General features: G+C 38.8%; 1 protein-coding gene across 2 annotated transcripts in view; it reads right to left on the bottom strand.

The window, feature by feature from the left end:
* CTTNBP2NL (CTTNBP2 N-terminal like) overlaps positions 1-27,433 on the bottom strand; it is a 35,755-nt gene that overhangs the window by 5,487 nt on the left and 2,835 nt on the right. For both annotated transcript variants that reach the window (XM_044447209.1, XM_044447202.1), the window contains exons 2-3: positions 17,367-17,474; positions 1,009-1,239 (exon numbers count right to left, since the gene is read on the bottom strand). In XM_044447209.1, coding sequence (XP_044303144.1) covers positions 1,009-1,239; positions 17,367-17,465 — 330 coding nt within the window. In that variant the 5' untranslated portion in view covers positions 17,466-17,474. The remainder of the gene's footprint in view (positions 1-1,008; positions 1,240-17,366; positions 17,475-27,433) is intronic.

Raw genomic sequence — 27,433 nt, 5'->3', positions numbered from 1 at the left:
CAAAGTAAGATTTCAAGCAGAATATCTGAATACAGATATTAAGAAACTCTGACCTTTACATGAAGGATTCTGTGCAACATGAAGATATTAAAATCTCCCCCATGCTTCCCACATTAACCAGTAATATTCTGAATGTATTCCTATTAGTCTCATGAAGAAGAAGAGATTTTTAAATAAGCATAAAAAACAGGAAAATGCACAGGAGCTCTTGGTTTTTAGAGTCTGCTATACAGACTTGGTTTTTAGAGTCTGCTTTTGAAAACCTTATTCTGGCCTACATGATTTTAAGCTCAAGAAGACCTAATGAGCAGAAATAGAGGCTTTGAAGGTTGAAGCTCTTCAGGATGTTGTCCATCATTTTCAACATTTTTCTTCAAATACATAACTTGGCAGTGGTGGAGAACAAGTGGCCCTTCAAATCATATTGAATTGCAATTCCCATTAGCCTTAGCCAGCCCAGCCAATGATGGGGATCATGAGTTGCAGTTTCAGGTCAACACCATTTAAAGGACCATGAGTTCCCTGTCTCTGGGTTTTTTCCCTGAACATTTTGTAAATCATCATGGCTGGCCTCAGAAAGATGGCTGAAAAGGCAAATATTCTAATAAATAAGCATTTTCTAATAAAGCAAAGCAAAACAAAACACCACTACTGCCTGTTCTTGAATTTGAAATGCTACATCCCTACACTCTGTCAGACATGATACTAAAGGAAAAAGGAAGGGGGAGGGCACATCAGAAAAAACTATTCCCCAAGCTACATAAATCTTTCATGATAAGTGGAAAAGCACTCAGGGAAACAATTCTGAAGAGCAGCCAAACAGTTCTTGGTCCCAGCCAAGCACACAGGATGGGTCATGCTGCCCCATCTCCCTTTCTACTTTAACACATTTACATACATATAATAAATAAAACAATATTTAATACAAAATATTCTGTTCTGTGACATCAGATTCTAAAAAAGAGCATCGTAATGGTCTGATCAAAGTCCAAAGGACTTGCAACCCACCTTTCTGTGCCTGCTTTCTGCAGCTGCTAACTGGGACAACATTTTCTCTTGCATATTTTTGCAATGTTTCATCACTACCTTCAGGATGGACAAGGGATTGGCACACACAGGTTGTTTATCACCATAATTTTCTTCCTTTAGTGCTTCATAATCCCTCTGAAGAGCCATCAGGGGATCACTAATGTTGTATTTTCCATAACGTTCTTCAATGAAAGTATCTCTGTGCTGGGCCTGAAATAATACGATCAAGTATTTTATAAAGTTAGCTACTAGAAAAAATGAAGAGGAGAATTCAGGACTAATTCAGAAGAATTCATCTTATGGAGAGGAGCCATGAAAGACTGGACAAACGGATCTAGCGCAACTACTGTCTGGACACACATGGAGAAACAATAATATATCGTGCAAAAGTTTTCTCAAGCAATGGAGGAAACCCATTGTATGGGGTTTAAGGAAGCGTTGATCCTTCTGTGAGGATTGACTGAACAGGACTGAAGGCAAAAGAGCCAACAGAAATGACCAAACAGCAAAAAGAAAGCCTCGGCTACTGGAAGGCATAAAAATAAATAAAGTGTTATGACAAGTCACTTGCCAGCCTTCTACACTATAGCCTCTCTTTACAAGCCATGATTCCATATCCATTTGTACTATCTGCTAGTGCCTAATAGTTTCATCTAACTGCTTGAGCCATCCATCAGGTATAACCTGAAACTGGTTTAGTTAAGAGCCAAGAGAATTACTTGCTGGGATTCACTACTCACAGTACAATCTTCAGAGTGGCTAGGCATAGTTTTGACAGACCACAATGTATAGGGACATATGCTGGTCAAACTTAATATGCTATGTGGTACTGAAATCAATAGCCTACTGCAAGCCACAAAGCAGACTATAAAATGAGATGCATCCTTTTGCCTCACCATGATATCCACCATCATTAACTGCAGCTAGCAATTTACATCCTCACTTTTCCAAACAGGAAAGCATTTGCAGGAAAAGGAAGTCCAGCTTCAAAATGCAGAGCGCTGCGTTATTTTAATTACAGCCAATGAAAGATCTCCAAGATCAACACATAAGGAATCCTTTCAAAGTGCACACAAACCCCTGTGACCTGCAGTGTTTGTTTATGATGACTGATGAATTCATCAAGGTTAGGCAGTTGCTGGTTTTACAGCTGCTTCCTTTGTCATTGTTGCCAACACTGGTATAATGATAATGAATGCAAACCTAAGGATCAGTATAAAAATACAGTATAGTAAAGCAGATGGGATCATCTGTCATGAATTACTCTAGAGTAGTATTATGATACAAATATGAGCAAGTACCTCTCACATTCTAGCATTTTAAAGATAGGCATTTCCTCAATGTATGTTCAAGAAGTGAACCAGTTAAACAGAGTAAAGATTGAAACAATTTATGCTTCTGAGACAGATGAATAGATTAGCTCTTTTTTGCCTGAGAATATAGCCCTACATTTTATCCTTATCATTTCACTACTATGGAAGGTAGTAAATTATTTGACTAACCAGTCTTGCAATCTGAGAAACAAGCTATAATATGCTTTTGTAGGAGAGGAGATCCCATCTAGAGTTATCTAAGTCACTCAAGACTGGCAGCAGCTGGGGAGAGCTGGCAGAGTAGTCGGATCTAAGCACTCTGAACCTTTCCTTGGGTCTAAGGAAAGGTGCCAGTTGGGCTGCAGTGGGAAGGTTATTTCAGAGATGGGGAGGGGGGCATCACCTAGAAACTCCTTCCCCTTATTGCCACCCACTGTACTTCCCACGGAGTTGGCACTCAGGAAGGTCCCAGAGGCTGAGTGTTGTGTCTGGGTAGATCATGGTTAGGAAAGGCAATGTGATAGGTATTGTGGTCCTAATCCATTTAAGGCTTTATAGATAAAAAGCAGCACCTTGAACTAGGACCAGAAGCATACAGGCAGCCAATGCTACCAGGCCTAATTGGTCATATATTTAATTCTGCAGATCCCAGTTATTCATCTGGCTGCTGCATTCTGCAACAGCTGCAGCTTCTGAACTGTCTTCAAAGGTAGGTCCACGTAGAGTGCATTATAATAATCCAGTTTAGAGCTTACCAGAGCATAGACTACTGAAGTCAGACTATCCCTGTTCAGATAGGGGAATAGCTGAGCCACCAACTGAAGCTTACAGAAGGCACTTCAAGGCCACCAATGCCACCCAAGCTTCAACTGACAAGGATGGATAAAAGAGCACCCTCAAGAATGCATCCCCGTCTAGAACACCTCCAATCCAGTGAAAAGAACCACCCACGAACAGCATGCCAGTCTTGCCTGGATTTAGTTTCAGTTTGTTGGCCTTCATCCAGTCTGTTGACATAGCCAGGCACTGGTTTAATATATCCAGAGCCTCACCTGCTGATGATGAAAAGGAGAAATAGAGCTATGTGTCATTAGCATACTGATGGCAACACACTCCAAAACTCTGGATGACTCCATTCAGCAGTTTCATGAAGATGTTGAAAAGCATGGGGGACTGAACAGACCCCTAGGGAACTCCATGCTGGAGAATCCATAGGTCTGAACAGTAATCCCGAAGCACCAACTTCTGGGGACAGTCCTCCAAGTAGGAGTGAAACCACTGTAATGCACAGTCCCCTACTCCCAACTCAGACAGTTGCCCTGGAAGGAGCCATGGCCATGGTACTGAATGCTGCCGAGAGGTCCAGCAGTATCAACAGGGTCACACTTCCCATCTCTCTCCAAGCATAGATCACCATACAAGATGGCCAAGACTGTTTTTGTGCCAAAACCAGGCCTGAACCCTGACTAAAATGAATCCAGATAATCAGCCTCATCCAAGAGTGCCTGAAGTTGATTGGCAACTGCCACTTCTAGAATTTTGCCCAGGAAAGGGATGTTTGCTACAGGTCTAAAGTTATTCAGATCTTCTAGGTCAAGGGAGCGGCTTCACCACTGACTCTTCAAGCCAGTATGGAACCACTCCCTTTTGCAAGGAGGCATTAATCACATCCCTGGCCCAGCCAGTTCCTTTCTTGCTGGCTTTTATAAACAGGGGCGGCAGCAGGTGATCCAGTACAGAGGTGTGCTACTGAAGTAAGAGACAAGTTCAACAATACTGCACCACCTGATGTTGTTGTGCCTGAAGGTTACTTCATAATCATTCTCTGTGTTACTCCAATGCTACATCTTGCAAACAATTCCCTATCTAGTGTTTCAGTTGTACTAAGTACATAATATGTTTCAGTAGTATACCTTCCAAAAATAATGGTCAAATGGCCCTCAAATGAAGGCTAATGGAAATGCTTTACTCCCTTGACTGTTCTGGGAAATCTATTTCAGAATCTTTTCCTTGTTTAATACCCATAAAAACTCTCCACACACACAAAATGAGTGCCAATGTACCAGTTGAATCACATGTTCTGAGCCACAGACAACACCACTTTCCTACTCTGGGATGAGAACACTGATTCTCATTCAGAATTACTCAGAAGCAGAACAACAAGGCATTTCATGAATGGTTTCTATAACTGGAAAGGAAAAAAATACCCTAGGAAATTGAAAAAGTAAAATGGTACTTGCTTAGTCTCAGTCCACACAAATACTAAATAAAAGAGCAGTGCAATTTCATTTAACTATTATTCAGTAATTTTAATACCAGTCTGGATATTTAGACTGCTGACCTACTGCACATTCATCTCTGTGTGAACTGAAGTATGCAGGAACAGTAATCCTATATGCAATTCCAAAGATTAATTTACACAAAAGCAACAAAATAATTATCTCATGTTACTATTTGTCTCTTCAAAATCTCTTCTTAACTAGCCTAACAGCAGTATAGATCCAATAGGACTTGCTTCCTCTCCATGCAGCTTACCCTGTCATTTCAAATAAGCTTGCCCTGATCAGTTTTTGACTACTGTAAATCTAATGAGCAGAACATAGCTATTGGTTGGCAAATAATGCCCATTAAAATAGCCTCAGGATGAGCTTCTGTTAGAAATAAAATCGGATTCTACTAGTCACTTTCACACGACAAATACTTGAAGCAACAACAACCTATAGTATCATGAGACTGACATGCATTTTTATTTATTTACCATTTCACATCTACACAAAATCCAGAATACTGAACAATAAAAGATAAAAGGAATAAGTGCAATACTTACTAAAAGAACTAATAAAAACTAAGAAATAAGTTTACTATTAAAAAACATAGCTGGTCAACTGGGGAAGACTTGTTGAAATAAAAATGTTTGCAAGAGAAAAATGATGTTAGTATCTGCCTGGCATTCAGAGGCAGGAAGTTCTACAGAGAGAAAGCCACCATACAAATGCCATATTCCAGGTGGATTCCAACCAGGCAGTAGGTCCTTGTGTAACTACTAGGATTTATGCACTAGCAATGCAAATGTAAATCTAACTTGACGGTGAATAGGCAGCCAGTGCTACTCCCTCTAAAACAGAATTACATGGTGAAAGGGGACAGCTCTTCTGACGACAGCTGAGTTACTGCATTCTCTATTAGCTCCAGCTTTCAGCCCAGGCTTCAGGGCAGCCACACAGAGTGTGCTGTTGTCGTTCAGTCCTGAGTTTACTAGCACAGGTACCACTGTGTTCAAGCTGTTGTTGGGTGCAGCTCAAGCACTGTTGTGGACCATATGATTTTGAAGCCAGAGCTTGGTTTCAAAGCCAGTTCAGTCATGGGAAGCTTAGCTTGGTCGGTTTGGTTTGGTTTGGTTTTGATTGATTGGGTATGAGATAAAAGAAAGTCTGACTTGGAACTGCTCAGCCTGTGGAATATCAGAATGGTGAATACTTAACTCTCTGTTCAACCTCACACATGACCTAAGGAGGGCAAGACGCCCTTCAGCAATGGCATCAAATCTGATTTACAAACCGAACAATCTTATGTGGGAACCAAGAAGGAAGGGGCTTTGAAAGGTATTGCACAAATTGAGATGTCCTCTCCAGTATAGTGCTTGCTGATGCATTCGTTTCACTGACAGGGTAGATAATCAGAAAAGAGGGCTTTGACAACTTCTCTGTATTCACAGAACTGATTTACAGGATGGAAAGCTTTTGTTGCCAACAATGTCTTAATGCCTGGACCTCTTTTTAGTTTGTACTCAAAACAACTTCAGTGCCTCGACTCATCCTGAAACTGAAACCTATGTTGGGATGCCAAAGGTGTACCAAGAAGCCAGGTTCTGTCATGTGCAGTTGGGCCTTCAGTGACAGTAGAATACCCTTAAACTATAATTTGATCTTTCCAAGGGTATGGAACCCCCATCCAGAAGATGTGATGAACCTACCACTCAGATTCTACACTAAGACTTGCACATCTTATTCAGCTGTCATTGGAAGACAGCATACTGATGGCACTAGGCACCAAATCCCCTAATAAAAATTCCCAGTGGCCTCATATTGCTGTTAACAGCATTTCAGAGAAGGACCTGCAGAATGCCACAGCTCCATTGCCAAGGAGTTGAGAAATAGCCTCCCAATGTTATTCTCCAAAACTGGCTATGCTTGTAAGACAGGAACCACTGTAACACAAAGCTTCCAGTGCCTAGCCCATGGAGCTAAGCCAAGAGGACCCCAATGATTAATGGCATTAAAACCAATGAAAGATGGACCTGAATTAACAGGGGTGCTCCCCCATAACCCCCTCTTGATCCAGGTGAGTCAACATAGCAGCCAAAGCTGATTCAGTGCTGTAAGCAGGTCAAAACCCATATTAGGATGCTTCTGGAGAATCAGTATTCTCCTGGTCTGCCTTCAGGTGCACAAGCACAAGCCTCTCAAGGACATATCCTAAGACAGAAGCATTCACAACCAGGTAATAGTTGTCAAGTACCACTGGGTTTAAAGCATGCTTCTTCAGGAATGGTTGCACTGCTATCTCCTGAAGGACAGAAGAATGTCCCTCTATAACCCTCTAAGTGGATCTTGCATATGCCAAAGAATACTTTCTAGATAGTGGTGGGAAATCTGTGGTCCTCCAGATGTTGGACTCCAATTTCCATTAGTCCCAATCAACATGACCAACATCTAGAGATAAGAAAACTTCAGCTACTGGGCAGCATAGAAATAAATAAATAATAGAGGGTTACAGGTCCTTTACAACTGCTGTAGATGGCAAATCCATTTCTGGCACTAACTGCCAAAACTGTAGAAACTGCCAGTAACTATGCTCTCACAGAATTAAAAACGGGGATTTCAGCAGAATCATAGCTTATAGCAAACTAAGTATAGGCAGCCCATATATTCTGTTTTGCTTCTGTTTGCTAATGTGACCACTGAATCAGACATTGTTTTTTAGTGTTCTGTTTGAACCAGAGATTTTGTCTTGTTACTGTCCTAACAAGCTACGACTTTTAACTGAAGAACAAGATCTCAGTTTATAAAGCTTGGCTTGTAAGAGACCAAAAAGCTAGGATCCTTTTTATGATCATCCTAGTAGGAAGAAGGCATGGCTTGTTCCCAGTGAGTTAGGAGCCTCCGAAACTTGACAAACTTGTTCCCAGTGAGTACTGGCATATCTGCTATGTTGGGAAGTGTTCACTAGGAAATATACTACAATATCATAATTTATTAAAGTTTGATTAGACAAGCATTCATGTGCTTCCTTACGAACTTTGGAGGCAGGTCTGTTGTGTTGTGGCTAAAGCAGTGACTTTTGGTGTAGAAAACCCAGGACCAAATGCTTCTTATACATAAACAATGCAACAACGAAAAACAAGTAGGGTGGTCTTTGGCAAATCACTATCTTTAAGTCCCTTCTACTTCACAGTATTGCAGAAATCTTAACAGTGTCACAGCAAGGTCATAACATCAAGAAAGATATAACGCATATTGAATTGACAGGCATACCATAATATATATGGGAGATGTATGACTGGTTCTTCTAATGAAGTTTTTTCCCTCTAAAGCAGCTCTGGGGAAGCGATAGAACATTTCTACAAGGGATGCAGTGTGGAGGGTAGGCTCAACCCTTTCCCTATGCCATTTTCCCAATGTAAATCTCTCTCACTCCCTGCACTGTTGATAGGAAAACTTACACAAAATATATTTCCATCCCCACCACAAACCAGGAATCTAATAACTGGATGGCAAAGAGAACTTTAGTTAAATATGTCTTTGCTGAGGCGAGTTCCTCTGAGTTTAATGGGGTTGATTTTTGAGGGTTGCAACTTTAATTCAGTATGTCAATTGATCATTAACCCTACATCCTACATTTTGTGATGAACAGTTCAGAAAGTATGATTTGACTAAGTATTCAATTATAATTTATAGTTGCCTCTGACCTTCTCCCTTTCCAAAATCCTCTACATTATATATATCCTTCTCTGTGCATTTCTCATGCTGTAGTGTGCAAGGATCCTTGTGAATTCATCATGTGAATTGATGAATACCTCATCAATTCAACAAACACATGAACAATGTTTTGTACAAAAGAGATATAAGATTTGGGACAGGGTAATAAGGCAGCAATACATGTTAGGAAAATGTCACGTTCTTTCTGTTGCTTAGAACAGTTATCATAAACATCCCAAAGGAAATATGGACAAGAATGGGTAAGCAGCACACAGAAATAGATTCACAGGCCTCAAAAAAAGAAGTACACTGTGCCAACTGCAGAACAATGCAACTATATTAAAACTTAGAGCAACTAAGGCCAAAGGGGATTATATTGTTACTTTACTTGCTATCAAAAAAGGTTTTAAAGTCTCCTTCTGCCGTTTCTGTTCCACATAGCAAAAAAGAGAAATAAAAGAGTAATTCTTAAATTTTAAGGATAAGTATCTAGAACTGAGATAATTGTGGCTGGAGAATGTGTCTTTTATTATTTATAAGCAGCATTTCACAAAGACCTCCTGAAGAGAAAATTGTCCATATGGTTTCAACTTGCCCACTTTTGAAAAGAAAGTAACCTTAATACAATTTTCCTGAAAGACCAAGGTATTTCATAGAACAATTGCAATCTATAACACTTGAAAAATCTGCTTATTAAAAATGTGCATTGTTTTGGCAACTTTTGCCATTTTGGTCTCATAAAGTTAAAGATAAAAACTTTTCCTAGCGCATTACAGCAAGAACATCTTTCAACAAAAACTACCAATGTTTAGTCTTGTTTACTGTTCACAAGGAGCTTTGGAATTCATAGGGAGGGAACCTATCCAGCTAAAAATTGTAGCAGTTCCCCTGAAAAAGCAATCTTGTCTCCTGCAAAAGTAACAATGCAGTTGCATTAACTACTTGCTGTGCTTGCATGTGTGGTACACATCTGTGGATCTTTATGAACACAAACACATGTTTAAGCCATAAGAAATTAAGTACAGTAGGCCTTTCAGAATCAATAAAGATTTTAATTTTAAACAGTAGCTCTATAAAACACCAGCTATGCTGATCCTGTTAAACAATATACAGCTGTCAAAACTACAGGAAAAGCAACCCAACCATTTGTATTATATAAGGGAATAACATCCCCTCTGCAATCTGTAACATTGTACCAAAGGCTATTTCACTTAACGAACGAACTAATGAACAAAAGAAAGAGGAAAAAAATGTAGCTAGGACAGAGCACAGAATGAACTACTATCAGACAGAAATGATTTTGAGATACCTATATTCTCAGATTCTAAAGAGACAAAATCTCCTCAGTTTGTATGCAAATAAAAATGAAGCCATGAATATATTTTTCTGAAGCAAACCAAGAGCAGTGAATGTGTTTTCATTTAATCCACAAGCCCAGGAAAATAGACACTTCTCCAGTACCAGTAAAGAATAGAAAGTACACTCAGTTATCAGAGAAGAGGAAGATTCATGGAAGGGAAGGGAAGGGAAGGGAAGGGAAGGGAAGGGAAGGGAAGGGAAGGGAAGGGAAGGGAGAACTCTGAGGAAAAAAGGCTATCTGATCCGTGTACTACCACTAGCAAGAAAAGAAGCAGCAGGAAATGCTACAAGATTGGGTCATTTCCACCTTCCAGTGTTCTGAAATGCTTCAATATGCTAGACTGATTTATAGCTAACCTTTAGAACATGATGAGACTAGGAAAACAGGAAACAGATTAAAAAATCAAGGATTATTCTTAAAAGACACACCTAACTGTGCACAATATTCATTTAATATTTTAGTAAGACACAAATTCAGATGCAACACTAAATCATGTTTTAGTGTTACAAGAATGAGCCTTGCACATTCCTTTCCTCTTCTATGGGATCAGAAACTTCTAATGCTAGCTATGAGTTTAGAAACTTTCAATCCAGATTAACAGTGTTGTATCAAACTTAACATAGTATAATCTTTGCAATGCACAAATGGCCTCGGTGACTTAACTGTGATCTTATCTGAATGGGACACGAGGTGTGGTCCATCTGCATGGACAACCAATTATTTCTGAGTTCAATTAGAATGTTGGTTTCAACCATGTATTGCTCAGAAACCCTGACTTCAAGGACTGCCCCTCCTCATATGAACTTGGCTGGATCAGCATCTGAGGTCCTTCTTTCTGTGCCCTTCTAACTTTTATGTTTGCTCCACAGGAAAGCTCATCTGGTGCCAACTTAGTTATCTAGTAGTCACCAGGTGAAGTATCAGTTCATCATCAAGTATAAATACTTCGGAGACCTCACTTTTTCACTTCCCTCCATAACAAGCACTTTTATTTCTACTCTGTGCTTCCTGTTCTTATTTATTACATTTATAATAAGGGATGTATAAAAGGGATGTTCAATATACGAAGAAAGCTATATCCCGCAAGAAAGAAAGCATTTTCCCCAGATTATTTGCATATTGTCTTGAGACAAACGTTTCCCACAGGCTTTCATTATATTTCTCAGATATGCGTTTTATAGAAGGCTTAAGGAAATGTTTCCTTTTGACCTGAAACACATCCCTGAGATTTGTTTTAAAAACAAAAATTGTTTAGTTAGAATAAGTGCTTTCATAGCAACAACACAGAACTCTAGCACCCACCACATTTATTTTTCCCATATTGATATCATATGAGCAAACTATTTAAACTCTTGGTTTCACTGTATTATTAGATCCCACAATTCTCAAGCAGCTTTACTTTGTACAAGAGTGCCTCTTCAAAAACACAGAAAAATGGCATCTTTAAATAGCTTACCATGCAATTCCAAACTTCCTTATTCCTAGGGCTTTTTCCCCCAGAGACAGATGTTTGAAAATAGATAGGCTGAGGTCATAACAAGGAGGCAGAGAGAAAACGAGTAATACTGTATTAATCTAATCAGCAAGAAATATGAAAAAATATTGACCCTCTTATCTCTGCCCCACAGAAGCCCAGATCCAAATGATATTCCATATAATAATGCTAAAAAGCAGTTACTAATATAAAATACATATATATAAATATTTTTTTAAATCATGCATCAATCTCAGACAACTGAACAAAACCTGATCTAGCAGCTTTATATACAGGAGCTGGCAAGGCATTTTATCAACACTTTACCACCTCTGTATGAGGAAGCCCAGCATAGAATGTAGATTAATAAGGATGTTACATGTTTGTATTCTTCTAGGAGCACTGCCATATTTTAGAAGACCCTGGGCAAGATGCCCTCCAGACAACACTCTCATGCAACTCGGGCCACAGTTTTCAGCACTGCAGAAATAGTCTATAAAATATCATCAAAGGATGCTTTTCTTGAAATGCATACAGCAGCTTCAGACATTTTCTGCTGGCACCACCTCCTTCCTCATGGTCCTGCTTTACTCAGGCTTCCTTCCTTCCCCACAGCTATTTCCCTAACAAAAACATGCACACCAATTCCATTGACATGATTAACATCAGATGCAGTGTAAGCCTCACTTTCGTGTGAAGACGCAGCAAGGGAGACTCATTAAGATCCCCTCTCGACCCCTTTCTTCACAGCTCAGCATGAAGCGAGTCTGTATAAACCCAAAGGCTCAAGGGACAGAAGATCAGTAGTAACCACAAACAGCAGCTGGTTAAGCCAAGCCAAAATTTGCAGACCTGTGGTTAGTCCAGTGGCATTTAGATTCCAATGTCTTGTTAATTTTAGCACTCTTTCTGGGTTTTCTCTGTAGTATTTTTCCACTAGTCAAAAAATGTAGTATAATTTGAGGCAACACTTTTGCATTCTGTTTGCCCTTCAGGAGTCAGTAGTTTCATACTGAATCCAGTATGCAATAATGACAAACTACCTTAGTAACAGGGTACTTCCAGTCTTAGTTTCTATGAAGAAAACCACACATTCCCTGGACAATCACAACATGATATGCCACCCAAGGAATAACCAATGCTGTGGTGGTTGTTGACAGATAAACCCACAGTGAGCCTCACCTTCTCTCCTTCCCATTCCTCCAGAAGGCATCATGAGGGATGTGCCACTTAGGTGGCATTATCTCCACACAGCACTGTGATCATGAGTTTTTTTGTATTTAACATGGTCTCAGGTCTGTTTTTTTGGGCAATCTCTGAAGTGACAGCCACCAACAGTCCCTCTATTATGCCCAAACAATGCTTTTTCTGGACAGTGTGCACAAATATTTTGCCAATTATCAGGAGTTGTATAAGTGCTCAATTCCAAATAGCCAAAATGAGAAGGCTTGTACAGTTAATGTCCTGTTAAGTGTCTGCTGTCAGCACAACAGGCACCAACCATGGCCACTGACTCAGACGACCTGTAAATAGGTTATTTTGTTGCTGTGTATTCATTTGACAGCTGCCACAGTACAGCAAAGTTGTGCAGGATCCTTCTCATTAAAAGCAATTGTGATTTCCCTTTACTTCACAGGATAATCCTCAGGACTTTACTGCTCCTGCATAGTTCTCAGTGCCCCACTCGTTCCTCCCTTGACTCTTCATGTACCTGACAAAATAAAGATCACGAGGCTGCCTCCTTTTCATGAAAATTTCTTTTGAAAACTTTCTGGCAAATCTCTAAATTTGCTTTTGACAGAAAAATATACATCAATGAACTGGCATATTTCATAACCAGCAAGAGCAGGATAGTGAAGACTACTCTCAAGTGCTACTTTAGCCCTTGGTCAAGCATCTGTCACTGTCAGTGGCGTAAGCAAGTCTGGCACTAGCACAAGGGAATTTTGCCACTCTTGCTGAGCAGCTCACTTAACATGGTGAGATCAGTTACCTGGGATTGGTTGCTATTACATCTCATTGTGGGTTCGACTATCATTAGAACAAGCTATGCACTGGTTAGGCCTCATCTGGAGTACTGTATCCAGTTCTGGACAGGAACACTTAAGAAAGATGAAGACAAACTGGAAAGGGTTCAGAGGAGGGCAACAAGGATAATGCAGGAACTGGAAACAAAGCCCTGTGAGATGAGATCGGCCTCAGGAAGAGAAGGCTGAGGGGAGATATGATAGTACTCTCCAAATACTTGAAGAGTACTAACACAGAGGAAGGCCAAGACCTCTTCTCAAGCATCCCAGAGTGCAGGACACAAAATAACCAGCTCAAGACAGGAAGCCAGACTCTGGCTGAACATCAGGAAGACCCTCCTGCCTGTTAGAGCAGTATGACAATAGAATCAATTACCTAGGGAGGTTGTGGGTTCTCCTAAACTAGAAGCATTCAAGATGCAGTGGACAGCCATCTAATTTGGAGTTCTAAACTCAGAAGGGAGTTGGGCATGATGGTCTTCTTGGCTCCCTTCCATTCTATGTCTGTCAGGGTAGCTTGGTAACCACCAACAAGTCACCCTGTGGGAAGCAGTCTGGGCCTGTACTATGCAACAACCCATTGTGGATGGTTCTCTTACAATGGGTTGCCATATCATACAAACCCAGTCTTTAGGCATCATAGTATATGAGTCACTTGTTTTGAGCAAACAGTACTTTCCTTGTACAAAGTTAAGATTGCTAGTCAATGCTGAAAAGCTAACTTCTTCTCTCCTAAATCATCAGTTTAAAGGATAAATAATCCCATTGCATGCTATTTTAGTATTCCTCCATTTCTTGGTGCTCTTATCTTTCAGACACAGGCAACTTGCCTGGCTTTTAAGAGTAAATCCTTTGTTATTTAAACCTGCAGGGAGAGAGTGCAGCTTTCCAAATATTGGTCTTCACCTCCCCAAGACCTTGTCAGCATGGCCCATTGTTAGTAAAACTAGGCGCTGAAGTACAAACCATCCAAAGATCTACTTTCTGCCCACCCTGATGTAAACAAATGTGAATTAAATTTACTTAGGAAGAATTGTGCAACGGCCTTCACAAAGCTAAACTAAAATCAAGTTGAATTAGTAATTCATGCTTTAGAGACAATTACTCAATGTGTTTTATAATCAGCTACTAAAGAAAACAATTTGCCAAGTCTACTTCTCAAATTGATCTGGATAATAAGAGCATATGCAGGTACAAAATATTTTGGTACTTATCTCGCTCTGATAATGCAACTTTATAAGGGGACACAAATAAGTCATACCAACATTGGACAGGCAGTTCCCATTTTGTTTGTAAAGATGACCAACAACTCTACAAAGTCTATGTTCAACTTCTATGCAAATCTGACTCCTCATGCTCCAGCCAACCACCTCAAATTGCTTGAAGCTTCCTGATGCTCAGGAAATGCTTACTGTGGAAGAGGTTAGGTTGACTTTAATCTGTGGTAAGGAGAGGTGGGAAATTCCTTGTTCAGTTACTTCTTTGGTATAAGCTACTGTCATTTACCATTAGAAGTATCTAAATCTTGACACATATTCTGGAAAGTATGTGCACATGTGCTTTCCAGGATTGGGCATGGAAAGAGGCCCACATTTCCTTTTCCATAAAAGGAATCAGAAATCAAGAATATGTAATCTACAAGAATATTTTTCCCCTCAAGATGTAGTAGATTATCCATTAATACACTTGCTTAGATATAATGTGAGTCACCCCTCAGATGGTAAAACACAAAGAAAGAAAGCCAGCCAGCCAGCCAGCCAGTCTCTAAAAGGGAAGTGAAATGAGAATATAGGGGGTTTTTTCCTTCTTCATTTTGTGTTTTAAACAACCAAGTCACACAGAGCAGGAAATCGCTGTCAGTTGAGGAACTACTACTCATGTTTTGCAGAAATGAAATCAATTTACAGCCTACAATGCAACAAGAACCTAAACAGTACAATTATAAACTCGCTCAAGAAAAAGAGCCAAGTCAATACTTCCACTTTTTTTATAAAATAAACCATCTAATTTTAAGGGATGTGTGTGTGGGGTGTGTGTGTGTGTGTTCCAGAAATCTACAGGAAGCAAATACTTCCTATTTATTTATTTATTTATTACTCTACCCTGAAGAAGTAAGGGGATTGGCATATTTCCATTATCTTTTTGCCTCGGGCAAGATGGAAGTCAAGTATCTGCTCTCCTTTTAATTTTCCTCAGAGCAGAAGAGCAGAAGGGTGGTGCAACCCAAAGACCCAAGTGTTCTTCATTCTCTCCAGTCAGTATTAGCACAATAATGAGCTAAATTAAAAAAGGAAATCTGGGAAAAAGGTGCACAGAGCATTCCATTTTCCTTAGCCAGTTAGAGCATAAGAAAAGCCATGTTGGATATGACCAAAGGTCCATCTAGTCCAGCACTTGCTGCACATGGTAGCAAACCAGTTGCTCACAGGATCTAACCTCAAGCAAGTTGGTGCAACACCCCCTCATGCCCAAGCTCCTCAGCAACTGGTGCATGCAGGCATGCCACCTCTGGTAAAGGAGACAGTATACAGCCAGCAAGGCCAGTAGCCACTGGTAGCCTTCTCCCTCATAGATGTGTCCAATCCCCTTTAAAGCCAGCCGGATTGGTGGGAGGTTCAGGAGGGATAAAAGGAAGTACTTTTTCATACAACTTAAACTATGGAATCTGCTGCCACAAGAAGTGGTGATGGCCAGAGGATGGCTTTAAAAGGAGACGGGGCAAATTCATGAAGGAAAAGCTGATCAGTGGCTACTAGCTTTGCTAGCTGAGTGCTACCTCCTTTACCAGAAGTGGCATGCCTACATACAACATTTGCTGAGGAGCTTGGGCTAGTGGATGTCTTTCACATCCTGCTTGCGCAAATCTGTGGGCGGTCAGTTTGCCACTGTCTGGACAGAGTGTTTTATTCTTATGTTCATATGTTGAACTCTACACAATCACGTCTAGTCTCAAAGGATTCAAGTTGTTAGACAATATTAAGAACAACCACTGATCTTCACTAAAAAGGACAAAACAAGTAGATGAGGCTTAAGAAGAGATAGAAATGCCACCATTCATTCAAAGATAACCCACATGTTCCCCCCATCTTGTGCCAATTTAAACACTTTATATTTTAAATAAGAACAGAGAAAAGTATAATCTGCAAGAATATAATCAAGTAATATACCTAATACGGGCAAATGATTTGTTCTTGACACAATCCCTGCAAATACCTGAATTATTTACAAGATTTCTCTGCACTAGTGCTTAACTCTGTACACTTCATGAGCATGGAAATCATACCTGGCCAGCCTTTTCTACACTGAAATAGGTTACTAGTATGCTAGTGACATAATGAGTAATTTGATTTGTTTGATTTTTCTGTGCTTAAAATAAAATGCATTTGGTCCAAATGTAACATGAAATGGTTAGTCTTGCAGTGGGGGCAGGACCAATTATATTTTGTTATTTACCACTACAATCAACTTTATGATGCACACACACACACACACACACACACACACACACATTAAAAAATTCTTCATTTTTTTTCTTGAGGTGATTAAGCAAATGCATGCATTCGCTAAATAAGCCTTGATTGCACTGATACCAACAAAAATCATGAATATAAATTAAATATAATAACAAGCAAACACTAAATATATATAGATGGTAGGATCCAGTCAAAACCAAATAATACATTTCCTAGTAACAGAAGAGATTTTAACATTGCAGAAGTATAATGCATTTCATTGAAGAAGTAGCCTTAAACAAGAGAAGCCTGTTTAATTTCTTACTTAGGAATCCAATGAAAGAATTTGTGCTACTTTTCCTACCCGTTAAGACTACTACAGCTGCTGCTCATCTCTTTTACGGAAACATGCTGATACATGACAGTGAGAACAAGAAGATCAAGTCTCACCATTCAGCTCCAATGAAGGAAAAACAGCTTTAATTAAAGGATGATATCCTTAGATTTGTAACAATCAAGGTGTTTAACTATAAAACTGTTGGGTCTGTCACCAAATGACATTAAATGGCAAGGCACAGAGTATCAAGTAGTTTGCAAAATCTAATTGTTCCCAACAAAACCTGAAGTTTTAAGCAGTAAATCAATCATTGCTACCTAATGTTAGTGTAGAACTTGCGGACAGCATCTGCAGCAGTAATACTGCTTTGTGGCACTAGCAATGTTTAAAAATTACCTTTAAAGCTTCTATGACAAGATCTCTGGCTTCTAGTTCCCCTTCAAGAATGCTGAATAGTGTCAGTAGTTCAGGTTTGCTGAGTTTTTCAAGATTCATTGTGAATACCTGGGAAAAGAAATAGAAAATTTAAATAGCTTTGGGCAGCCATCAGGTCTATATTTATAATGAATAAATACATATACACTGCAAGTCTGAAGTTTCTACCTTTCCAGATTAGAAGCTCCTTTGCCCAAAATACACACAAGCAGTGTTTTTATCAATAGCCACCACAAATACTTTCAAATGAGCAATAATTCACCTTTTCTCTTAGGCTCACAAACATATGCATAACCACATGATCTGCATATAACAGGTGCTAACAACAGCACAACAGTCTCTGGGTAGAGTCAGAGTCAACTAAACTAGTTTTTTTTAAAGTTATACTACAGTGGAATTCCTGTAACTCAAAATATTTAACTTCAGGTTCAAAAGATGATAACTATGCAAACAATTGGCTTACTTAGTGTGAGCATGGCAAAACCACTCAAGTTACACTGCTTACAGAATTTCTCTAACAAAGTTCCAAGGCATTCATTTACATGGGAATCACTGAAATTTTTCCTACTTAATAAGTTTGGAATCCCAGATATCAGACATTACCATAACGTAAATTGCCAGAACAACATTGCCTGTCCAATATTCCTTATTAATTCTGAGTCCAACTCATCTTAGTCTGTCAACATACCTTCCCTCTCCCAAAAAAGATTACTGTGAGCAAAGCCTTCAATTTATAGTGCACATATGAATTTTCGCAAGATGATAGTTTGGACTGCTAGAGAAACAGTCTTCCTAAGATGCACTAATCTAGGAAAGAGGTTTCCAAAATGCTTCACAACTACCCATACCATTTTGCATGTTATTTCCATTATTCCAAGTACATTCAAATGAATGAAGACATACTCAGGTTTGTTTAAAGTACAATCATTTTCCAGCTGCTGCTCTACATGCAAAAAATGTTTATACTAAACATTTCGTAAGACATTTAAAGCAGAATCCTACTGACTTTCCACTGCATTATTAGATTATGTCCATGCTAGTGTTCAAGATAAAGTGTTAAATTCTTCAGAAGAACATCAAGAATTTGAAAACCAGGAAGGACAGATAAATACATTACTGATCTCCACAACATGAAATAGACTCCTCAACATGAAAGCATGGCTATGACATTGTGACTGCTTCAAATCCGGTGTAACAACTCCTTACAACTGCCATGATACCAAATATTTTCAATGCCACAGATAAATAAGTTGGCTTCCTAGTGAAAGTTTGGAAAACTCATAAATGTCTGCTTTCATAATGTTCAACAAGACTGAATAGAACTATATTGGTGCTGACACAACAGTGGAGGAAGTTTGCTGGTCTTGAATTAACAGCCAAATAGGATACACTGCACACACTCCTTTTTGAATCCCTTCCTTAATGAAAACTTTTACACAGTTAGTAAAACTTCCTTGCAATTTCAACAGGATTTTTTGGCTTTTTTTCCTTTTTATTAAATCAATTCATAAACAAAAGCAAATTCATAACATACACACAAATAATATACAATACAAATAAAAAAGTTTTTTTCTCCCAAACAATTAAAACTATACAATAACAAAGACAGTGCATTCCACTATTGGAATCATTAGTTACATGTTAATTCATTTGCTCTCTCAGGAGGCCCTGCTTCCCTTCTAAAACTGCACTGAATCTTGCGAGGGTTCAAAACCCTTCCCTTTTATTAAAGGATTTTTAAAGTCATTGCTATATAAAGCAAACTATGATGGAGTTAGATCTTAAATGAGTTTTAAAAAACCAAGCAATCTGATATAACTTTACTGCTCTAAGCTAAAAAGTACTCATTTTCTCCTGCTTTCACAAGTGTTTGATAAGTTGTAGAAAGCTTTTCCAAGAGGATACAACTTTTAAATAAGCCCTACCTCTAGAGTGAAGGATTGAAATCAACATAGTGGAAGGTACTTAGCAACCCCAACTTGTTTGTTCATAAGCAGTAAACTGATGTGTAGATAATTCACTAATTTTAATAAACAAATTGTTAGGTTTATTTGTTATAAATTTTGTTATAAAGGATGTCAAACTAGATAGATTGGAATATATCAATTAAACTTCAACAAAGGCAGACCACATATCCTTATATTTATCTACACAAGAAGGATGTCTATATGCTATATGCTCAAAAGTTGGAAGTGTTGTTAGGTCCTCAAGCCATTGCATTATAGGAGGTCAGAGCTTAACCTTCTGATATTGTAATATTAGTAATTAAAAAGGGTGCAGAAAATCTATTTACACTGATCATGAGTTAACTTCCAGAAAGCAAGTAAATAATTTAAAAAAATGCATGTATCAGTAAATATTAAAGAGTATCCCAGAGTAAATAAAAATCAATGTTTTTAAAATAAAAAAATCTGATTTTAAAAATTAAATCTGATTTTTGGGCAATTTCTCTATCTTGAATTTATTTATTTATTTAAGGTTTTTATATGCCATCCAATCCTAGACGTCTCTAGATGGCTTACAAAAAAACAAACAAAAAAAAGCAACCCTACAACACACTGCATCCGATAAGTGATGATAAAATCAAGGATAAAACCAATTAACTGTTAAAGTATTGGGAAAATAAAAAAGTCTTTACCTGACACCGAAAAGAATAAAGCAACGGCGCCAGACAAACCTCATTGGAGAGCGTATTCCATAGTCGGAGCGCTTCTGTAAAAAGGTTCTTCTCTGAGTAGCTACCCTCCTAATTTCCTTCAAAGAGGCCTCCCGGAAAAGGACCTCTGCCTCAAATCTCAAGGGGTGGGCAGCAAACAGGTGCTCCTTCAGGTATCCAGGACCCAAACTGTTTAGGGCCTTATAGGTCATTACCAGCACCTTAAATTGGGCCCAGACGTCAATTGGCAGCCAGTGTAGACAATATAAGACTGGTGTGATACGGGCGTATCTGCCAGTTCCCATTAATAATCTGTCAGCTCTATTCTGGGTCAACTGAAGTATCCGGACCATCCTTTTTTTTTTTGAATAAATTTTATTATTATTTTCTACAAACTAAAAAAAAGAAACTAAAAAACATCAATCATCAGAAACATCAGACCTGCTGGGTCAGCCCCCCCGTTTTTTTTTCATAGCAATCCATAAATATATTCAAATCTATGCATAGTCCCGTTTCTCTAGCCAATGAGTATCCGGACCATCCTTAATGAACTTCCTCTATCAATGGGTAAGGCAGGCATGTGTGTGGAAAACCATGAGAGGCAGGTGATGTAAACAGGAGCAGTGCATGCTGGATTGGGTTCCCAACTGTGGGGGCTGATGGGATACATGTTGCAGAGACTACTGTTTAGCAGGTACTTTGAAAATTTGTGAACACAGGACACAAGGTAAGAAGGGTAACTGTGCAATTCCACTCATGTTATGTATAAACAGCTCCACTGACTTCCACTAAAATACCTCACAGAAATGACGTGAGAATAAAATGGAGATGAGGAAGACCACATAAGTCCCCTTGGGTTTCTTGTAACAGCAAGAAAACTGTACTGCAACCCTAATTGCTTGGAACCCCCTATCTGAGCCTCAAATTGCTTTTATAGAGTATAAACTTGTATGAAGAAATCTAGTAATAGATTTTCCATAACATATTGAGTTTGGCTGTAGGTTTAAAGCTTTTGTCATCACTGAAAATTCAAAGTATATTAGACTTTGACAACCCATTTGTCAAATCAGTTCACAACAATCTGAACATTATGCTCAACAAAGGAAATGTTAGTGTTGTATTTCTCAGCAATATTAATTGAAACATATATTGTAAATAATTTGTAAATTGTGACCAAGCACAGTCATGCCAGAAATGATGGGCTATAGATCATCTGTATTAAACCTGGAAAAAATGGACTATACCATGACAACATAATTTGATAAAAAACAGCATTTCTGAAGTGTAGTATTCTATGAAGAGGCTAATCAAAAGAAAACTTGCTTGCATCACTAAGATCAGCTCAGTTCAGCAATTTGTAGCAGCTGTTTCTCGGGGAAAAAAGTTAAACCAAATCTGAAGGTTTTGTGTGTTATTTGCTTGGAATATACTACAGTGGCCAGAAGCCAGCATTTTCCTGCAGTTACTGGAGATATTTCCTGTTCTTCTCTATTCCATGACAAAAAATACCTGTTACTGAAACAAGGCTCCACTGTGCACAAGCTCCATTTAAATTCATTGTATCTAAGTGACACTGGAATTTTTACTGCTACTAAAACTCTCTAAAAAGCTAGATGAGATTATGTTGCTATGTTCACATAAGGCCAAACACATTGCTTCCTTGTGGTATGGAAGCAATCATACCTGTAACAGAAATTTAGAAATGTATGTTATTTCAATTTATCTACACCTCTGAGATTAAATTGTTAGCTTTAGGTTCCAGTTCCTTATTCATTTGCCTTACAGTAAACCCTCCAACATTTGATGGGACAATTTTCTAATTATATATGTGTAAGATCATCACATCTCAAAACACTGCATGCAGAAACCTAAAAATGCAAGTCAAAATAAGAACATAAGAAAAACCATACTCAATCAAACCAAAGGTCTATCTAGTCCAGCACCCTGTACAAATGGTGGAAAACCAGCTGCCCACTGAATCCCTCAGGCAGAATGTGAAAGACCTCCTCCTGCCCATGCTTCTGCACCAAAGATTTGTCAATAGGAAGAAAGATGTTGGCAGTTCTATTTTTTATTCCATTCCTAATTATGCCTAGCATAAAATATGCCTTCTTCACAACAGCTGCACATTGGGCTGATATTTTCATCAAGTTTTCATTACTACCCCAAGATCCCTTTCTTGCTCTGTCACTGCTAGCTTAGATCCCATTAGAGTATATTTGAAGTTGGGATTTTTTAAAACTGTATTTGCCATTTTGATGCCCATTCTGCCTGATTGGAGAGATCTCCTTGGAGTTCTTCACAATCCCTTTTGCTTTTAACCACTCTAAACAGTTTACTGCCATGAGCAAACTTGGCCACTTCACTAATTACTCTTAATTCCGGACCACTTATGAATCTGTTGAAAAGCAATGGCCCTAATAAATAACCCTATAAGACTTCACTAGTGACATCTCTCCAATGGGAGAAGTTGCCATTTATTCTCTCTCTGTCTTCTGTTGTTTTTTTTTAACCAGTTAGTGATCCAGAAGAGCCCTACATCCAGCTTTTCCATGACCGCTTAATTTGCCTAGGAACCTTTGATGAAGCACTTGGTCGAAAGCCTTTTACAAGTCCTAGTAAACAATGTCTTCCAGACCTGTCTACATTCTCAAAGAACTTCAATGGGTTAGTAAGACAGGATTTCCCCTTGCAGAAGAGCCATGCTACTAATTTTTCAGCAGGGCTTGTCCCTCTGTGTGCTTATTGATTTTATCTTTACTGATGCTTTAAAGCAGTTTTCCCAGAACAGATGTTATGCTAACTGGCCTGTAATTTCCTGGATCACCCTGAATCCTTTTTTAAAAATTGGTGTTACATCGACCATTCTGGTACAATAGCTAATTTTAGGGACATGCTAAATATTTCGGTAAGAGGGTCAGCAATTTCATGTTCTGGTTCTTTGAAAATTCGAGGATGGATACCAGATGGAGTGAATGACTTGCTGACTTGAAAATAAGCCAACCACTTTCCCCAGTCACTATCCCATAATCTCTGCTTCATATTAGTTATATGAAGATAAATGAACACTGGAAGACCTAAAAGACATGTGTATAACCTTATGTCAAACACAGACTTGCTTTGATGGTTTTGTTTCGCAAAGGCTTATTTCTTTCTCAGCCTTTTCAAACCAAAGGTCTTATTCAGTGACAATGATAGAGAACCAAGCATGTTCATGGCATTTTTTTCTCTTAAAATCTAATTGGACAAATTTTAAACATTCTCAGGACCTAATCCTATGGGATTCCAAAATGAATATGCTACCTCTTTCCTCCTATGAGGAACTGAAGACAGCTTACATAGTTCAATTTTATCCTCAACAACCCTTTAATATGTGTTGGGGTGAGAGTGACTAGCCAAAACTTACCCAGTCACTTCATGGCTGAGAGGAGACTAGAATCTGGATTTCTGTGGTCCCAAATCCAATACTTTAAACCACTATGCCACACTGGAGCACTGAATACTAGCTCTAAAGTCCTGAAACCATGGAGTTTGAACTCCAAATGTGGAGGGCCCCCTGCCCCCACAGCCAGTGTGGAAAGAACTATCCTGGCTGCCTCTCTAAGGCTGGCAATTGGCCTCAGAGAGATGGAGAAAAGGCATTCCAGGTTGTTTGTCTTGTAAGCCGCCCCGAGACTCTGTGCGAATGGGGCGGCATAGAAATGTTTAAAATGAATGAATGAATGAATGAATGAATGAGAAGGCTGGGTACAATGGCTTATGTAATACTGAAATAGCACCTAGCATCCTTCACTCACTCTTCACTTGTGCTTTATCTAGATGGATAAAACTGGAGTTCTAGAAGAAGTGCAGCTCATGGGGTGGTGGATATTGACGTCACCCTCAAAAAAGCCAGGCATTCCACAGACTCTAATGGAAGATAAAATCACATTATCTCTAACATTTGCAACTTCCCCTTAAGATTACAGAAGATGCATTCTTTGTATTTCTAAATTTGCATTACAACATTTGATTGCTTTAGTATTGTCTGAAGTGTTTGTTTTCAAAGATGATGTTAATCTTTAGTATCCTTTCAGAAAAGTTTTAATCACTTTTCTGAAAAAGGATAACTCCCAAACTAGAAAAGGCACTTTATGTGTATCTGCCACAAAATTTCTGGTACTTTCCTTTGCTTTACTGTGAATTTCCAGTACTGTTCTGAGAATTACCTAGCATCGATGCCAAGCGATAAATCTAAGCCAGCACTCAGTTCATTACAGACATGGGTTGCAAAATTCACATCTATGGGGTCTGAATGGGTGTCTGTTCTCAAAGAAACTAAACACTGTTTCATGAATATCATGTACACAGGCCAGGCTATGTGACTTGGAAGCACCTAATAAAAAGACCAGAAGTGTCTGACTGATGCTATAACAAAGAATTGTTTAAATCTGTCAAACCAAAATTGGTTCTTAACATCAGATGAAATTTTGCCTGGTTTTTTGTTTTGTTTCAAATGTAAATTCAACAATAGAAGCAGAATGGGAGTCAGATGAGCCAAGAGGTTTGGAATGTCCATATAATATTTAAAAAGTAGCATAAATTTAAGGGACCAATGACCCTGAAAATGTCAGACCAGTACTTTGCATGTTCAAAAAGGATGTCATTTTAACAAATGAAATACTGAGGCTATAGTGGCTTTTGGAAATAAATTACTAACCACTCATTTATATATTTTCTTTGAATAGCATTGTACAACTGCCACAGATATGTTCCTCACTGTCATTTGCTTTGAGTTGTTAACTTTTTTCCCCAATAGTGGACTTCTGCACTTATAGCTGCACAGCAGACAGAAAATGCAGTATTTTTCTAGATTACGTGACAGGCAGAAACAAACTTGATGAGTTTCTGCTACTGTGCTGCTATCACAGATACAAGGGCGAGCTGACATGTAATACTAAGCTATCCTTGAGACCAAGCTATACGGTGTGGGTTGTTCACGGAACACATTTTGCCCAACAGATGAATGGGCTTGCCACAGGGTGCTTTTCCCTCTTCTCCCTAGGTCCTCCTGCTGCTTCTGGCACATGCCCTAAGGGGAATTTGCTGCAGAACTTCTTGTCTCCTTGTCCCAGACCTTTCTTCATTCTGGTTGCTGTTTTGCACTGCCAGGTCATCTTTGACTTATGGCTACCCTGTGAATGAAAGCCTTTCAGAATTTCCTATCTATGACATCCCTGCTCAGCTGATGTAAGGAAAAATTACTCTAAGGAAAAATTCATCTCACATTTGTTCTTTCTTTCCTTCTTCTGCATTTGACTTTTTCTACCATGACTGCTTCCTCCAGGAAGTCTTGCCTTCTCAGATGATCTACAGTACAACAGCCTCATTTTTGCTTCTAGCAAAAGTTCTATCTTGATTTGATCTAGGACACACTCTTTTTGTGAGTCTAGGGTATTCACAAAGCTCTCCTCCAGCATTGTGTTTTGAGTGAATCATTTTTTTCCTGTCAGTTTTCTTCACTATCCAGCTTTCACACACATACACAGTGATGGGGAACACATGATGATCTTGACCTTGGTCTCCAGTGAAAAGACCTTAAATTTGATTATCTTTTCTAGTTCCTTCACTGCTGCCTTCTATGTTTCAGTGTTCCAATTTTTCAGCAATGGTTTTCCTTTGAATTAATGAATGAGCCAAGGTATGTAAAATCTTTCACAATTTAAATAATTCATTGTTAACTGGGAGGTTATATACTTCTTCTTGATTAATGAGTTTTGATTTCTTAATATCCAGCTGCAGTTCTGATTTTGCATTTCTACTTTCACTGTCATCAGGACTCACTTCAATTCACTGCTACTTTCTGTCTATCATATGGTATCATATCTTACCTTATTACTGATCTGTCTTCCAGTTGACCCATACGTTCAGTCTTTGCTAATTAATTTTCTGGTATGCTTCAGCAGTCAAAGGAACAGAAAAATTGAGTAGACAATATACAAGGAAACTGACAAGAGGAGACTGCCTATCAACTAATTTGCACATAGTTGCAAAGCACCAGGGGAGAAATAATGGGAAAAGAAAGAGAAATCCATTAGTGCCAGTCAGAAGCATTGACAATGGTGCTGGAGGGTTGACCAAAAGTGCAGGTGTACCAGAAAGGGGAGGGGGGGTCCTTATTAGATTCGGATGCAAATGAAGGGAAATTTACACAAATTTAACAGCTGGAAAGTAAATGAAGAGGAAATTTGCATACTCCTAGAAATAACATTAAACTTCTTAGCCCTTCAGCTTGCACAAATTTTCCCTCTCAATTTACCCCCCCCAGCTATTATATTTGTGCATATTTCCAAAGCTCTCCAAACTAGCAAATATTCCTGCTTTGAAAAAGCCCCTTGTAAGGTTTCCTTTCTGGATTACCTGTAGACTTGGGGATGTATTAGAAAGGCAAAGGACACTGAGAAGTATCAATTCAGCACTTAAAGGCAAGAGGATCAAATGATCAAGATGGAGATACTGTCCCATTTCATTTTTTTGGTGCACTTAGTCCCCTGGTACCCCTTTTTCAGTGCTTCCAAATTGTGCTACCAGGTCCTTCTTTTCTTTATTTGTCCCCTGGTTCTTCATAATTGTGAACAAATTAGTCTATATGCAGCCCCATCTTAGTCGTGGTGGTTAGGGTAGTGGTTTAGTATCCTCCACTTGAAGAAGCTAAGTTCTAGTTCACATCTCACAAATCATTCCTAAAATATAAAGCTTTTGTTAACATTTTAAAACTTCTCTTTAGTTCCTCTCATCTCATATTCTGAGGATTTTAACTCTATAATCCGCAAGTAACAAACTTTAAGATTCCAGCCAGCCTTCCAAGGGCTTTCAGTATACAACTGTAAATGCACCGTGGTGAAACTGAAAATAAGTCAAACGTGGCTTTTAGTGATGGTTGAGCATTTCTCCTGCTATTATAAATGGAAAGCTGTGTTTTTGTACCATCATATGAAACCTACACCTAGATCAGAAAAACACTTGGACTTCAGGGTATGGTTCTTCCACATCTTTCAGAAGCAGTCATAAGATTTTTTAAAAAGTGCAAAACTGCCTTCCATTGAACGTAAGGTGGTGGATGTAATATATCTGTTGGCAGACAAGGAAGGGATCCTACATATTTCCTGCCTAGAACTAACCCCTGGGTACTGCAATCAAACATCCCTTTTCACTCAGTTTCCACCAGGACAGCACTTTCACTCATTCTCAAAAGCCACTGAGAAGATTAAAATCAGAAATAAAAGCACCTTCCTTTGCAATAAGAACTTTTCAGAATACATTTAATCTTTTTGTGTATGTATCAGCAATAGTTCCCAATTTACTACAGAGCACAATAATTTCTTACACACTT

The sequence above is a fragment of the Varanus komodoensis genome, unplaced genomic scaffold (genome assembly GCF_004798865.1).
Source record: "Varanus komodoensis strain SLA01 unplaced genomic scaffold, ASM479886v1 scaffold1, whole genome shotgun sequence".
Taxonomy (NCBI): domain Eukaryota; kingdom Metazoa; phylum Chordata; class Lepidosauria; order Squamata; family Varanidae; genus Varanus; species Varanus komodoensis.
The sequence above is the reverse complement of the archived record's forward strand: the minus strand, read 5'-3'. Positions and strand labels throughout refer to the sequence as shown.